Genomic DNA, 15526 nt, shown 5'->3' with positions numbered 1-15526 from the left:
CCAGCCACATCTGTCCCTGACTTTAGAAGTTGTAATACTTAGCACTGACAATGGCACCTTTCATTTGCAAACACGTTATAAACAAGAACTGACTGTAATTATACCACAATACCTCACCACAGCTAATCAACGCGACCGCCTGGTCCTCTCTCAGCCTGGGGAAGTGCTGAATTAAGTCTGTCCTGCCAGCTCCATGTATGACAGTGTTTACGTCCTGCAAAGTGCTACACGTAGAAGTGAGCTTAGCATGAAGTGACTGACCAAACTACCGCATAAAATCAAGCAGGTTTTTCCACTCAGTGGTAGTATTTTGTTGTATAATCCAAGAAGAACTGACCAGGACAGGATGCAATTTAATGTAAACCATTTGGAGTGAAAGGTGTTATTTTGCCTAGTGAAATCTCCCCCTCACAGTCCAGCTCACAGACAGAGTCAGTGGCAATCTCGTGGTCAGGGGAGATCTGGGACATCCTATCAAAAGGGTCCTCGCGATTTTCCTCACAGTCAACCACATTTGGGATCATGTTAACATAAGCAGTCACTATCTCCTTATGGAAAAGGGTGTCCTGGTTGTACGAGATAAGCTCGTTACTTATATTAACAGTCTCCACTGGAGTACTAGAGCAAAACTGGCCGCATCCCAGGAGGTTGGAGAAGACTTTTCTAAAGTCAGCATTGAAGGCATAGATGATGGGGTTGAGAGAGGAGTTGGCCCAACCAAACCAGACGAAGATATTAAAGGTGGTCTCACTGACGCAAGGAAGGCCAGCATGGGGGTCACTGGGTGGGCTCTCGCAGAAGGGAACCATGCAGTTCAAGATGAAGAATGGCAACCAGCAGCAGACAAAGACACCCATTATGATGGAGAGAGTCTTCAACACCTTGGTCTCTTTCCTGATGGAGGACCTGAGGCTTGTGTGATGGTGGCAGTTAACATGGCTGCTCCGGCAGCTCTGCGCGTGCTCAGCTGCCCTCTCCAATGAAGAGATTCGACGAATCTGCACCTGGGCAATGCGGTAGATTCGAGTGTAGGTAACTATCATGATAGCCACCGGAATATAAAAACTGATCAAGGAGGAAGAAATGGCGTAAGTCCTGTTCAGGCTGGAGTCACAGCTCTCTGATGGTCCAGTGAGGGTATCATTGCTGCCAGAGGTCCCATCAGAGGGTCTCATTGCTGCCAGTGCCACCCATGTGGTGCCCATGTCTTCTGCCCAGGTGGTGACAGCACCCGCTGCTGCCCAGCCAGTGCCAAACCCATCTCCCATATCACCAGCGGCAACAACAACATCCCCACCTTTGTGCCAGTTGAGCTGGACAGGGATGAAGGAGATGAGCACAGACAAAGCCCATGCCACACTGATCATCACCAGAGCCAGTCGTTGGGTCATCTTCCTCTCATAACGGAAAGGACTGGAAATAGCCCAGTACCTGTCCACACTAATCACACAGAGGTTCAGGATGGAGGCTGTGGAGCACATGATATCGAAGGCCACCCAGACGTTGCAGAAAGCCCCGAAGGGCCAGTACCCGGCCACCTCAGCCACTGCCTTCCAGGGCATGACTAGCAGAGCCACCAGCAGGTCCGAGACAGCCAGGGACACGATGAAGATGTTGGTGACCTTGCTCCGCAGGTGCCGGTAGCGGACGATGGCCGCGCACACCAGCACGTTCCCAAAGAGCGTCCAGAGGATGAGCAGGGCCAGCAGGCTGCCCGCCGCCACCTGCGCCGCCCCGGGGCCGCCCGCCGGCCCCCGCTCCGCCCCGGGGGGCCCCGCCGCCGGCGGCAGCGGGCTCCGGCCGCCCCGCAGCATGGCTGGCGGCTCCCGCCAGCGGCGGCGGGGCGGCGGCGGCGGCCGGGACGCGCCGAGCAGCCAGCGCCGCCCCGCCGCCCGGCCCCATGGGGCCGCTGCCCCCCCGCCCCGCCGCCACCCCTGCCGGATGCCCCCCTCCCTGTCCCCGCGCCTGGGCCCCCCTCGGGGTCCCGGCCCCGCAGCTCAGCGCGTCCCCCTGCTCGGGGTCTCGGCCCCGGGGCCCCGGCTCCGGGTTCCCACCCAGCGGCTCTGCGCGCGTCCCCCTGCTCGCGGTCTCCGCTCCGCGCCCCGTTGGGGGTCGGCGCTCCGCCGTTCGGCGCGCCGCCCTGCTCGGGCTCTCTGTCCCGCAGCGCCCCGTTGGGGGACCCGCTCCGCGTCCTCTCCCGCTTGCGCTCCCCGCTCCGAGGCTCGGCGCACCCTCCTGCTCGGGGGTCTCCGCTTCGCCGCTCAGCGCGCTCCGGTCCTCCTCGGGCTCATCGCTCCGCGGCTCCGCGCGCACCCTGCGCGGGGTACCCGCTCCGCGCCCGGTCCTCCAGGTGGCCGCTCCGCGCTGCGCGGCTCCGCGCCCCCGCGACCCCGGCCGCCTGCCGCCCGGGCTGCCGGCTCCGCCCGCCCCACGCCCGCCGGGGCTCCCAGCGCGACAGTGCGGAGCGGCGCCTCCGCTGCCGCCTCCCCGCTGCCCGCTCCCCGGGCCGGCCCCCCCGCCGCCACCGCCCTCTGAGCATGCTCCGCCGCCGGGGACGCCCCGTCCGGGCTGGCGGGCAGCGGGGTTTGCGGGGGTCGGGACGGGGCGGCGCGGCGGGGGCGGCTGCCCTGCGGCGCTCCTGTCCTCCCTCCCGAAACCGGGTCACCCTCCCCATTTTTTGCAGCTTTGTGAGGCGGTTTTGCGCAGCTGGCAGGAAGAGCGCGGTCCCACTGCGGGGAACGGGGAAATACCCCGCCTCCGCCGCCAGCATCCCCGGGGGAAGCGGGGCTGTCGGGGACGGGCACGGCCACAGCTCCCTCGGCCTCTCGCTGGGAGCGAGCGGGGCTGAAGTTGCCGTGGGAGGAGCGGGACGGGCTCGGTTTCTTCCATAGGGATGGGAAGCGCAGCCTAAATCGCTAACTGGAGGTTCTGCTGGACGGCGGCAAGGTATCACAGGCAAGAAACCCGGCAAGCGGCATGCGATTCTCTCTTTTCAGCTCTCTTATGGGGTGAATCGTTGGTCTCGGTAGGGCTCCGGCGCAGCTAGAAAAGGGAGTTATGAGCCTGAGCAGTACAGGTGTGAGTGCTGTGCTGCTGGACTCGCCCTGCGCTCACGTCAGCTTGTGTTTCAGAGAACATGCTTTAGTGATATTTTATTCACAATGTTACCGATTTAGTTTCTCCAGACCTAATTCTTTTTTAACACCATTGACAGAGAGCAAACCCGTTTTTGATTCAACAGCCTGTTTTGGCACTAAAACGACTGAGAAAGCCACTCTTTGGGAGCCTTCCGGCTGTTTCTCCAAGCAGGTGGGGATGGACAAGGCTCACTTATACCTTGCTGGATCTGCAGTGACATGAAGGAAGATTAACAGTTAGATTTACTAAATAAAGAGTTTTAAAAAAAGAACTCTGCAACCTTTTAGGCAATTTTCTAAAATTGCACAAGAAAAGCTGGAGCTTCACTTTATCTCTCACATAAGAAACTGGCACTGCTTTTCCACATTTAAGCAGAGTTATATTTAATATGGGAGGGAGAATTTAGCTTTTGCCACCACTGAATTCTAAACAGCATGACTAAAGCTGTGATGCTGAGGCAATGTGTTGCTTGCACAAACTCTACTTTCCTAAGCAATGTCTCCTACAATTTGTATAAACGAAGGGACGAATTGCACAAGTGCTTGTGCACGTGCCTGTTGAAGCTGCTGGTCCAGAAATTTGCATCTTCTACGTAAAAAAACAGTGATCTGATTTGCTTCTTTAGCTGATATTCATTGCTTCACCAGTGTAGAGGTGTGTGCATATACATGCAAATTCATCAGCACAGATTATATATATAATATTGTATCTATACGCACATATATATTTACATGCATGCAGCCAGAATGCATTAGCTATTTAAATAAACATATGTGTAGGTATCTGTCTGCTTAATAATAATAATAGCCGATAACAACCTCGCCTGCCCCACAGCTCAGCAGCACCACGCACTCGCTGGTGGCTCGGTACAAATCAGCCCCAGCGCTGAAAGCGAAGACCTTGGGCTGTGGCTGGGAGCAGCGGAGGTGCGGGTGTATGGTATCTCCTGCCAGCTCTGCTGTGTGTGGTGGAGTCAGGCAGAGAGGAGGTGCAAGCAGGAAAGGCACCTTAACCCATTGAAGCAAACATTGTCAGTGCTCACATGTCAGCCATCTAAAGAATGAAATTTTACTCTGCTTTCTACACTACTGTCTGCAATAGGCCGACACAAAGTAGGGAGGAGTTTCCAAAGTTACCTCATTTATCGGCCAAGTGTTGCATTTGGCTGTCTGGCTTCTGCGTAACTCAGAATTTAGAGGATATATTATCCTCTCCCACCTATTTCATCTTTAGCAAATGTTCTTGAATTTCAGCTGGTGTGACTGAAGTTGCTTACCAGAGATACCTATGGAAAAAGACCTATCATTGAGCTGGGGGAAGTTTCATCAGCCAAAGACACACCTGGACCTTTAGGTGCACTGGTGATAGAATCTTCAATGTTGATCCAATGTTTTTCATGCGCACTCAAAACTTTCAAGTCACAGGAATGCATTAGCAGATCGGGAATAGAATCATAGGATCATTTTGGTTGGAAAGGACCTTTAAGATCATCAAGTCTAACCATTAACCTACACTACCAAGTCCACCACTAAGCCATTTCCCTAAGCACCACATCTACTCGTCTTTTAAATACCTCCAGGGATGGCGACTCTACCGCTTCCCTGGGCAGCCTGTTCCAATGCTGTATTGTCGGTGGCAGTAGAAAAAAATATTGTGATGGGGTGACATACGAGACACACTAATAGACTCCAGTGAGGTGGGAAGAGGTGGGAGCAGGAGTGAGCAACAGGACAACTGCTTTGCTGCAGCACTTGTCCCAGATCATTCATAGCGGCACCAGGTCAGAGCAGCAATCATGTAATGGGGACGTTTATAGTGTGTTACAATATTCCATCCATTGCCATCAACATTTTGTGAGCCTGGGATAAAAACCTTTAACATTTATAAGTTATTAGCATCCTTTTTTTTTTTTTACTTTATGTAGGCAGTTTGCATATAAATGTCATTTTAAGAATAGTCCATTAAAACCACAGCTGTGACTTGCTGAGAGATTTGGCATGGGTTTTTCATCCTGAAATCATCTTTGTAATGGCTTTTGTGCTTTTCCTTCAGAGCTTTGTCTCATTTTTCTTTTTTTTATTCACCTGTTAAAATTGCACTTCTCTCTCACAGCTGGCAGATTGGAAGTAATGGAATTTAACTGCTATTGCAATGGTTCTGAGGGGAAAAAAAATCTTTGCAGTTCCTGATTTTAGAAATGTATGTTTTACTAGCTCTTTCCCTTCGTTGCCACATATTCTATTTCCATTTCAAAATACAGACCCACTGTTCTGCCACATGGTATTTATTTAAAAATAGGCGATGCTCAGAAATTCACACATTCTCTCATCTAAGAGATACTCAATGTAAAGGGTATGTAAATGTAAAAAATAATTAACACCAAAAGGGAGTTAAAATATATAGACACAGATGTACCACTGAGGTTTAGGCTAGAAAAGCATCCCATCAAAAACCTCCCATTATGGTTAGGCTCTAAAACAGGCAAGAAGAGCTAGCGGTAGAGGTGGAGGAGGCTGGAAGTCACTGTACATTAGGCCAATTCAGCAAAGTAGCTGAACATGTTCTTAACTGTAGAAGTACGCTCAAGTGGAGCTATATTTAGGAGCACAGTTGAACGTATGCTTAAGGTCCATCAGTTTTACTCACTGAAGCTGAAATGCTTTACTGCACAGGGATGGACAAAGGCGCGGGTGTATATATAACAACGTAAAAATACTGAGGAAGGAAGGGAGAGAACTGGTATCATCTATTTCTTCAGCACAGAATAATCCCTGCAGACTAGGTCGGGCTCTGCTGTTTGTGTTTCAAACAAAAATAAATGCAAGCAATTGGAAAATGATCAGAAAAGCATTACAGGAATGATGTCTGAGAAGCTTCCTTAGCTGAGCAGAGGGCACCGGGAGGGCTAGAAACAGCTGGTGATATCTTATGGAGGGAAAAGTTTTTTGGTAATAGGTGACTTTCAGTCTTTCAGGTAAGGTGTTAAAAACTGCAGGCACTAGAAACTGAATCTATGAGAAATCAGGGTAGAGGTAAGGTGCTCATTTTTAACAGTGAGGATGATTAATGGCTGATGCAATTGATTTTGGGTTGTAATAGATTCGCCATCATTTGCAGCCTGAAAGCCAAGGCTGAATGCACTTCTTAGACTGTGCCTCAAATCACCCCCCAGCTCTCTCTTGATTCAGAGGGTACCAAACAGCATCCTGTAGTCTGCGTCGTGGGAAAAGTCATTTTAGACGGTTACAGTTACCCCTGCTGGCCTTAAAACCTATTTAAGTTTCTGTTGACCTGGGACTGTGATGGATAGTATTAATTAACCAGATATAACAGAATGAACAGTTCTCCCAGTATCTCGGTTGTTTTTTTCTCTGTAATGAGTGCGATATGGTTCCTACATCAGGCATTGATCACACTCTGGGTGAAATCATGAAGTAATTGATGCTACCAGAAAAGAGTTCCACAAATTTTCCTTTTTTTTTTTTTTTGTTACTCATACTGAGCCTGACTTCATTTAAACCAATGGTAAAAGATGAAAGATGAATGCTAGCCAAGACAAAAAGCAAAGGGAAGAGGGTTTTGTCAATATGATTTCCTGGTGGACTGTCTTCGTTCATTTTGTGGCTTTTATCTTATAAAATATTATCTCGTATTTTTGGATAATAATAATCATATACTAAAAATTAGCATAATTATTTTTAATATAGCAAGAGCTTACATGATGAAAAACTACTGAAGATCAGTGACATGTGAAGCAAGATAAAGAAAAAAAAAGGAAAAAATCTGATTTATATGATGGTGCAATTTGGTATGTTATTCATATTCTCTGGGAGTGCATGGCTACATCCCAGGTGAGCATCTGTCCTGAGAAAATTATCAAGATGAAAAAAGTAATTGTAATTTTCTAATACTGAACATTCAAGATTTTTATTTTGTCTTTTGTCAGCTATACTACCAGACTGCAAATAAAAATCAGGTGGGCTTAATTCCCAAAGAAGCTGCTGTAATTTTGTCTCTGGTTTAAACAGAGAACAATTTGCCCTATGGAGTAATTTGAAAACAAATTTCTTTTCAGTGTTCTGATCTCTTTGTTTCTCTAACCCACTGTATATTTAACAGGACCTATGAATTTTATACTGAATATGTACATTACATGCTTTTTTAGCTAATAATTTTTATTGAAACACTTGCAACCCATGTCATTTATTTTAGGATTTTAACCTGTCTGTTAGCTTAGTGTGAGATTGTCTTCCACAAAATGAATAGGAAAACCAAATCCTTCATGGAATCAGACAAACAGCAATGTCTGTAATGAAAACAGATGCTGTTGTGGAGACTTTTAAGTCTGATAGAAAAAGGGGACTCAGAAGACAGAAGTCAGCGGCTGGGTCTCGGCTTCTCAAGGAACAGATGGAGTCTCTTAGGGTCAGACAGTAACTCATCGTTGGGCCTCCCTTGTCCCAAAAGGCAGCTGCTGGATGGAAGGGAATAGGGTTGAGGAGCAGGACCCCCAAACCTCGTCCGCTTCGCTGGCACTGTGGAACAGCTGTATCCTTGCAGGAGAGCCTGTTGCAAATGCTAAACAGAAAACTACAATGCAAGGTGATTTTATATGTATGTTAATAGTTAGAGCTGATAGATTTTTCTGATCTGTATTTTTAAGAGTTGTATAGGACCAGGGCTAGATTTTGTAGTTCAGTATTTATTTATATTTAAACACCAGTGGTAGAATGAGCAACTTTTGTCACTTTGAGATAAACAGCAGTAAATTACTGCCTTTACTTAGCTCTGCCTTTCTTTTTTTTTGCTTTAAGTAAGACTTAAAATAAAATGCTCCTTTAGAAACAGCAGGTCTCATCCATCCCTGTAGCAGAATATCAGCAAGAAGGATTAGAAAGTTCTTTATTAAATACCTGTCGTAATAATCCTAAGGACTATTAGTGCTGTTACAGAACACAGAGGAACAGCTGATGAAGACATCAGTCTGCTGACACAAGAGTTGTACTGGAGTTGACAAAGAAAAACTAAAGTGTATTCTTCTGTCCATCTGTGAGACAGCAATAGCATTTTATTCTGAATTGTGAGTAGCCTCCTGCGTGCTAGGCAGTGGCATTTCATCCTATAGTGTGTCTAGATCTTTCATGCTTTTGGTTTCTCCTTCTCCAACACGCATAAGGAGGGTCAAAGAAGAAATATGCACTTTTTCAAGTGCAGGGAGCATCAAGCACCCCTGTAATGCCTTTATGATGCCCATTCTTCTGCCTGACACACTGCAAATTAAACGAGGGAACATACAGATCGAAAAGCACATGCTCCAATAAATCAAAGCAAACACCCCAAATGCAGCAAAAAGTCGTAGCCACAGTGGACTGGCACAGCGTGCAGCCTTGGAACAAAAATCACCTTTGGAAAGGGAGGAGATAGGACCTTGACTGCATCGTATGGGGCAGGCCCAGGATCTGATCAGTCCTGGCGAATTGGTCAGTCTGGGGTTCATTTGGGGAATGGCACAGCTCTGCACCCCTCTCAGGGAAGGCTTCTGTTAAAAGTCACGGTGAGACCTAAGCAGTGGCTGTGATACTGGGAGCCAACAGTTTGTGCCAGTGACCCTTGTGTTGGTAAACCAATAACTCTACCCAGTGAGGTTTTCTGTATATTATTTTGGCAGGGTTGGTCAATCAGAAGACTCTTATATAAACTAACTTTCAAGATATGTTAAAAGACTGGTTTCGCCTTAGGGATTCAGCAGAGGTAACTGTGCACAGGCCAGTCTTCATGAAACATAAAATGTGTATTGATCTGAGACAAAAAGAGTTGCCATAGGGAGCAGCAAGTTCCCAAATGTCAGAGCAGAAAACAAAGCCAAGGACAGAAACTATCAATTGAAATATTGTCTAGCTGCTTTCATCAAAGAAAATATTGCAGATCAAATTATCTGATATTTGTGAATTGTTTGTTGCATAAGGGCTGTACTGATTGCACTAATTACCTGCAATAACGATACCCAGCTCTGAATCTGAATTTTCATTTCAGAATAATTTGCAACTACTTACTGTTTGTGCCAAGGCCTTTCTAGTTAAAAATGTTTAGCTAATGCAATTCCTTTTAGTACTATTGACCGAGATTTGTGGCTTGGGGAGGGACGGGCTATTTTATTTTAGCTGTAGCTCTATCCAAACATAAAAGATAATCATGAGAATTATAGTTGCACAGAAGTTTAGCATTCATTTCTGCTTGAACAGAACAATGCAGAAGTAGTTTCCTTCCTTGGGTCGTTTAATCTATTAATTATGCTCCACTAATTTCTGTTGTCACAGGGTCAGGTCCCCACCTCGCAGTGGGGCTTGCCCCTCTCGGGTCTTATCTGTACCTGATGGCTGCATCTCACAGGTTCAGTGTCCGTGGCACACCTACATGCAGAGCTGATGTCAAATGCCAGCACAGCCATCTCTTCTTGATATAGTCTTGACTTACTGCACTGGAAAGTTTTTCCAAGATGATGAGCAAAGGAAAGAAAATTAAAGGTTTGGACAGAAGAAAGACACTCTGATGCTTGGAAAAGGACTTGAGAATGTTTTCAAAAGTATGTTTGGCTAGTGTTATGTCTTATTCAAGTATTTCTTGGGATTGAAGGTATTTGATTCAAGCAGGCAGTGGTGGAAAATCCCACCTGGGGAGCACTGCAGGAGTGCTCCTCATACCTAGGAGAGGAGCAAGGGGAGGGATGAGGAAGGGGGCTCACGTAACAAGCTACCATTAAGAGGTTGTTATGAAGCTGTTGCTTACTACTGCATAGCTGTTAGTTGCTGCCTTGCTACAAAGATCATTGCCTGTTAGAGGGGAAATTACTAAATTCAGAAGATAGTGGACTCAAGTCTGAACCAAACACCAAGTGCAGATTTAGCCCTAGATATGTTATGAATTGTTTCTGTGCATTTTTAAAAAGCATTCTGATCTTCAGTTAAGCCTGGTAAATATTTAGTTGAAGAATAAATTAGAATTAAGAAGTTATGGTATCCTTGATCGTCCTGGCTGTGTGGACAGGAGCTGTTCTTCATTCTGCGCTGATTATAATGCTGATGTGGTTCCCTGGAATTAATACATTTATGTGTGCTTTTCACAAACTGGCTTTTAATTCCAGGTATGTTGCAGTGACATTCAAGCGAAGATTTATTGGAAAATAAACAAGAAGTACCCACTGCTTGTGCAAGTTTTGATAGAAAATGTTGTGTAAAGATAATAAATTGTGTTGCAAATGAAGAAGAGAGATGGCAACTGGTTTTCCTGCCATCCCTGTTCTTTCACAAAATTCCACCTGCTATATCTATCTTTCTTTGGTAACATATTCTCAGGCCTGAATAATGGTCCATTTGCTTCTGGCAAGTATTTGAAAATGTGTTGGTAAAGTTTTTACCAAAGGATATATTTATAGGAATGAAACTCAGTTCTTTCTTAGGTGAAGTATAGTAGCAGAAGAAGACAGGAGACATGCCATAGAAAACTGCAAGTTTTGCTTTAAATCTCTGACAAATTAATATTATGGGACATAACACACCTCCTAATAAAAAATAAGGACTCTAACCATTGACTATTGACATTAAAGTGAGATTTCCCACTTTCATCAACTTCAAGATCAAATTCATCCTTTAAAGCTAAAAGAGCCGACCCTGTTTTTTAAGGTTCCTATTAACAATTGCAGCTGCTTCAATGCTATATAAAACCAGATCTCATTTTATTCATGCATGCACAGAATGAGGCCAAATCCTTGGGACAAGAGTTCCCAGGGAATAAGAGATCCAACAAGCCAGCTGTACATACATCATCTCTCATTAGACAGAGTGAGGTAGGAAAAATAAAAAAGAATGTTTGTATTAAAATCTTGACATTTGAGGATCTTTTTTATTTCATGGATTTTAAGTGCAATTTAATGAGTGCATATTTGGTTTTGATAATACTTCATATAAAAAAAATGGTCAGTGGTGTCCACAGATTCATTTTTCAGGATGCAGAAATGAAGCATTTAAGGGTATTTGTACATCACTACGCACGGATACTTGTATCTCCATTCAACCTGCATTTTGCGTACTGTCAGGTCACATAGAGAATAAATAACATTCAAGTAGCATTCATTGTTTTTGCCAGGCTGCTTTCTGACCTGCCTTGCTAAGACTTCAACACTACTCAGATATAAGTGAAGAAGTGGTGTTAACTGCAAAAATGAAAGCACTGTTTGTAAATCCACAGTCTGCTGGTGTCCAGAAACCTCACCTTAGAGAAAGCTCTGAAGAACTATTCTTTTAAAAAGCCTTTTTCTCTTTATTCTTGCAAATGTGGTTTCTAAGCATCTCTTAATCTTGTTAAGTAATAAATTAAATTAAAACTCATATTGGCTACACATAACATTGTTGTCAAATCAACAAATAAATTACCCTGGTCACATTATTGTGATGATTCAAATTTGCACTTCATTTTCAGCTAGAAACAACTCCAGCAAACAACAAAGCCTATGACTTAACAAAACTACTATATCTTTAATTTTCTTTTTAACCAAATCCTGCTTTGTTCAGAGCTTTTGCAGGAAAAGACAGAATAACAGAAGCAGGATATACTGTGTGCCCCTACTTAGGAAAGAGCAGATTAGATCTTGAAGGATTTATTACGTGCTGCTCAATGGAAGAGATAGTCAGCTCTTTTTTTTAAAAAAAATTAACTAATTATCCCCTTAAGGCCTTAAATTCCCTTGTCAGTGGAAAGAAGCATGTACTTAAATTACTTGGATAATTTACCTCTCTGCTGTTCTCTGGAGCCATCTACTTCCCTGCATTGATATAGTCCACTCAGACTCTATGGACCACAAGTGGGCCATACAAAACAGCAATATTTGCAAAATTATCAAAATGGTCATTGCAAATTTCTTGTAAATGATTAAAAGAGGAAATTCAAAGTATCGAGAAATACTGGTAAAGGGAATTATGTTCTTTTAGAAATATTTGACCATGACACCTCCACCTTCTTCCATCTTAGAGTTAGTGTCACTGACACTAAAAAAACACTTGGAAAAAATCTATGGTCATGCAAGTTTGACTCTTCAGGAAAATGCTTGAGGATTGTAGAAATCTTTTTGCACCTTAGCAGCCTTTATTCCTGTACATATATGAGTTTAAATGCTATCCAAGCATATATTATTGAATAAATGAAATTATCTAGGGAGGAAGGGAAGGAGTGGAAGGGTCTAACAGATGGTCATGATGAACATCAGAGAATAGCTTTCTGATTAAGATTATGCAGCAAAAATTCAGAATCTTTTACATATCAAGTGCATTTTGGAGTTGACTGAAGGAATTCCCTTAAAAAACCCTAAATCTATTTTTGAGTAATATTAAATTGGTCTCCAAGACATTCCCTAGAGATCTCAACGTAGGCAAACTGACCCTAGAGACACCTCAGGAACATATCAACGAGCAGCTGTTAGACCTCTCCTGGGTAAGCCAGCTCTCCTGCCTCCTGTCACATGCTTGAGCAGATAGGTAGGCAGAAATAGGGTAACTTTGTGCTGTTTCTCATATTTTAAAACCTGTGATAAATTAGTATTGTCGATATATCCTAGAGAAAAACAAAAAAGAGAAATTTGAAAGTGGATGTTTGAGAAAGCCCAGGTTCAACATTGATCAGAGAGCTAGAGGTCACACTACATTAAACAATCTGATTATTGTTCCTGGTCCAAAAATATATGTTTCTTAAAAGTATGTTTTTAAAAATGTTCAGAACTTGACGACTCGCCATTGCTTCAAGAGTAGTTAAACTAAGCTCTGCTTCCATAAAATATTCTGCATTTGGATGAAACAATATTTTTTGAGGGGAGTCCTGTTGTGAAAACCTCTTAAGCTTCTCAGACCAAAATCTAGCCTCTGGTTCCCTGAAACAGAACCATTTAAGTCAATGGGGTTTCATCAGTGCAGCTCAGAGTAGAATTTGCCCGTTAGCATGTTTAAAGCAATTGCTCACTGCCAGAGTGCTGCCTTAATCCACTTTTCTCAACGAACTTCAATTTCAGCACTCAAAATTAATTTAATATTGTGCACAAATGAAATTATTTCAATAATTATGTTAAGAATCAGAAGGGGCTAAGTAATTGCAGATTAAATATAACTAAGTAAGGATATTATTTATTTTTGAAACTTCCAAATGTGTATTAAGTGTTTATAATAGAGCATTTGGCCCCTACTTGGCCCTAGGGATTAGCTAGCTCTGCTTTGGCTGAACACAAATGCTGGGAAACAGCTAAAGAGCACCAGTTCTAGGTGAAGAATGACATGAGACCCATCCCACAGAAGGGGAGGAAGAAGAAACAGGCTTCCTCTAGCCATCTTTATGAGCGCTTAAAGGATGAAGTGGAATTTGTGGGCTTACCTAGTGAAATGAATTTTTCTGATGCCAGAATTAGCTGAAGAGTTGGTCCAAGTGTTGATTTGGAAGGAAGATTAAAGCTTTATTTGATTATCTGGATGGCCCTATGCACTCTGCTTAATATGAAACCAGTCTGAGAGACAACCAAGTGAAGTGGTTAGAGCTGGTATGTGCATGGAAGAAGCCGAGATAAAGCTACTCTGTTCAAGAGGAAAGATAGAAAATGTTACTGTCTAGAATGAATGTAAGAACTAATAGCAATTTGATAAAAGAGCATGACAAGCAGCCCTAGAGAAAAGCAGAGATTACAGCGATGTGATCAGGTGGTGACTTTTCTAAAAACCATTCAAAAATCTAACTGAAATTGCTTTGCAGGAATGTGGGAATTCTCATGCTCAGCCTCATTGATGGGTCATCTTAATCCAGACTTCACCTGAGACTTCAGATGAAAGGTGCTTTACCTGATCTGGGTTTTGCAACAGGTAAAGCAGGTAATGGCTGTGTGTACTGCAAAATAGAACTGAAGATTAATGATGATGTGAAGCAACTCCTGGAAGGAACCAGGTAGTTTATGGCATGGTCTGTGTTTGCCATCTAGTGGTACAAAGCCAAAATTTTTGTTCTGATGTGTGAGAGCAGACAACACAGCTGAAACCTTGTGTCTCCGAAGCAGACCTCTCCCATGCAGAACTACGACTGCTTCCAGGCAGATGGTGGTGGCAACTGTGGTTAGAAGTATAACTGTCCTTTTAGGAGCTAGGGGCACAAATTTTGCAGCCCCTAACCCACCAGGACTAGATCATTAGTGAGTTAGGGTTATCCAATAACTGATCTGTTGCTTTTAGTATTCTGGTCATTGCTCCAATGTTTCAATCTTACAGGTCCAGATTCTAAAAATGTTCAGGCACCCAACTTTTCGTGGCTTTCTGTGAGAATTCAAGCAACTAAATATCCCAGGGATTTGAGATTATGTTCTAATAGCTTGTAAACCACGCTTGTAAAATCCTCAGCCAAGGGCCCTCCAGATTTCTAGATGCACCAGCTATGCCTTACAGCATCCTTGTATGAGGACATACGATTATCTTCCAATCAGGAGACTGAACTACAAAGAAATTAGCAGCTCATAAAAAAATTTTGGAGAGAATATATACCATTCTGGCAACGGAGCATATATACCTAAACATAAGCTAGTTTTTCTCTCTTAAAACTTTTCAAGGATGTGTGAATAAAGAATTAAGTAAAAGGATTAACATTATTTCTCAGGTATGTCATGTAGTAAATACAAGACAAGAGGGATGCATTAACAGAAATATATTTTATCAGAAGAAATTATATACAGCATGATACCTAACCATACATGTTATTTACCTGGATTTCTTGCTATGTAGTTAAGAAAATAACAATTATATATTGATTTTTTTATCAGTATTCAGGAAGGTTAAAATAATTCCCACTTCCCCACTAAATAGCAAATGTTTTCAGGTTTTACTATAAAAAAAACATAGCTAGGAATTAAGAGTTGGAGATTCCATAGTATCTCTGTGATTCAGGAGCATCACTCAGTTTAGCTGGTCCTGGGATCTTCCCTCCTAAGTCATACAGATCTTTTTTTAAAACCCCTTTCACAAGCCACAAGGAATTAAAACAAAGCAATACAAATTATACAGAGGACAAATCTCAGGTGATTAAAACAAAAATTAATGAGATTGAATTAATTTACTATGTAGTGTTAATCATATTAACACTAATATGATTCTAAAAAGTGTACCTATAAAATAATAACAGATATATAACAAAATATGTGGAAGAAAAATTAAAAAAAAATTACATGCTATTAGCTCTGGTCCCTTCTTTTAAAAAAAAATTGAATCTTCTATTTATTGAGCAGCTGTTGCTATGTTCACTCATTCTTTCATCCACTCATTCAACTGTTATTTAATTAATTATTCAATCACTTGTTCACTGAGGGACCATATATGAT

General features: G+C 43.3%; 1 protein-coding gene across 1 annotated transcript; it reads right to left on the bottom strand.

The window, feature by feature from the left end:
* Positions 1-353: 353 nt before the first annotated feature.
* DRD5 (dopamine receptor D5) lies at positions 354-1814 on the bottom strand. Its single transcript, XM_068403770.1, has one exon. The coding sequence runs from the start codon at positions 1812-1814 to the stop codon at positions 354-356; it is 1461 nt and encodes a 486-aa protein (XP_068259871.1).
* Between the last annotated feature and the right edge of the window lie 13712 nt (positions 1815-15526).

This window comes from Nyctibius grandis, chromosome 6, assembly GCF_013368605.1.
Source record: "Nyctibius grandis isolate bNycGra1 chromosome 6, bNycGra1.pri, whole genome shotgun sequence".
Lineage (NCBI taxonomy): Eukaryota > Metazoa > Chordata > Aves > Nyctibiiformes > Nyctibiidae > Nyctibius > Nyctibius grandis.
Note: the sequence above shows the minus strand (reverse complement) of the source record. Positions and strands in the feature narration are given on the sequence as shown.

Coding starts and splice junctions, on each gene's coding strand:
- DRD5 (XM_068403770.1), bottom strand. CDS start 1,814: ATGCTGCGGGGCGGCCGGAGCCCGCTGCCGCCGGCGGCGGGGCCCCCC.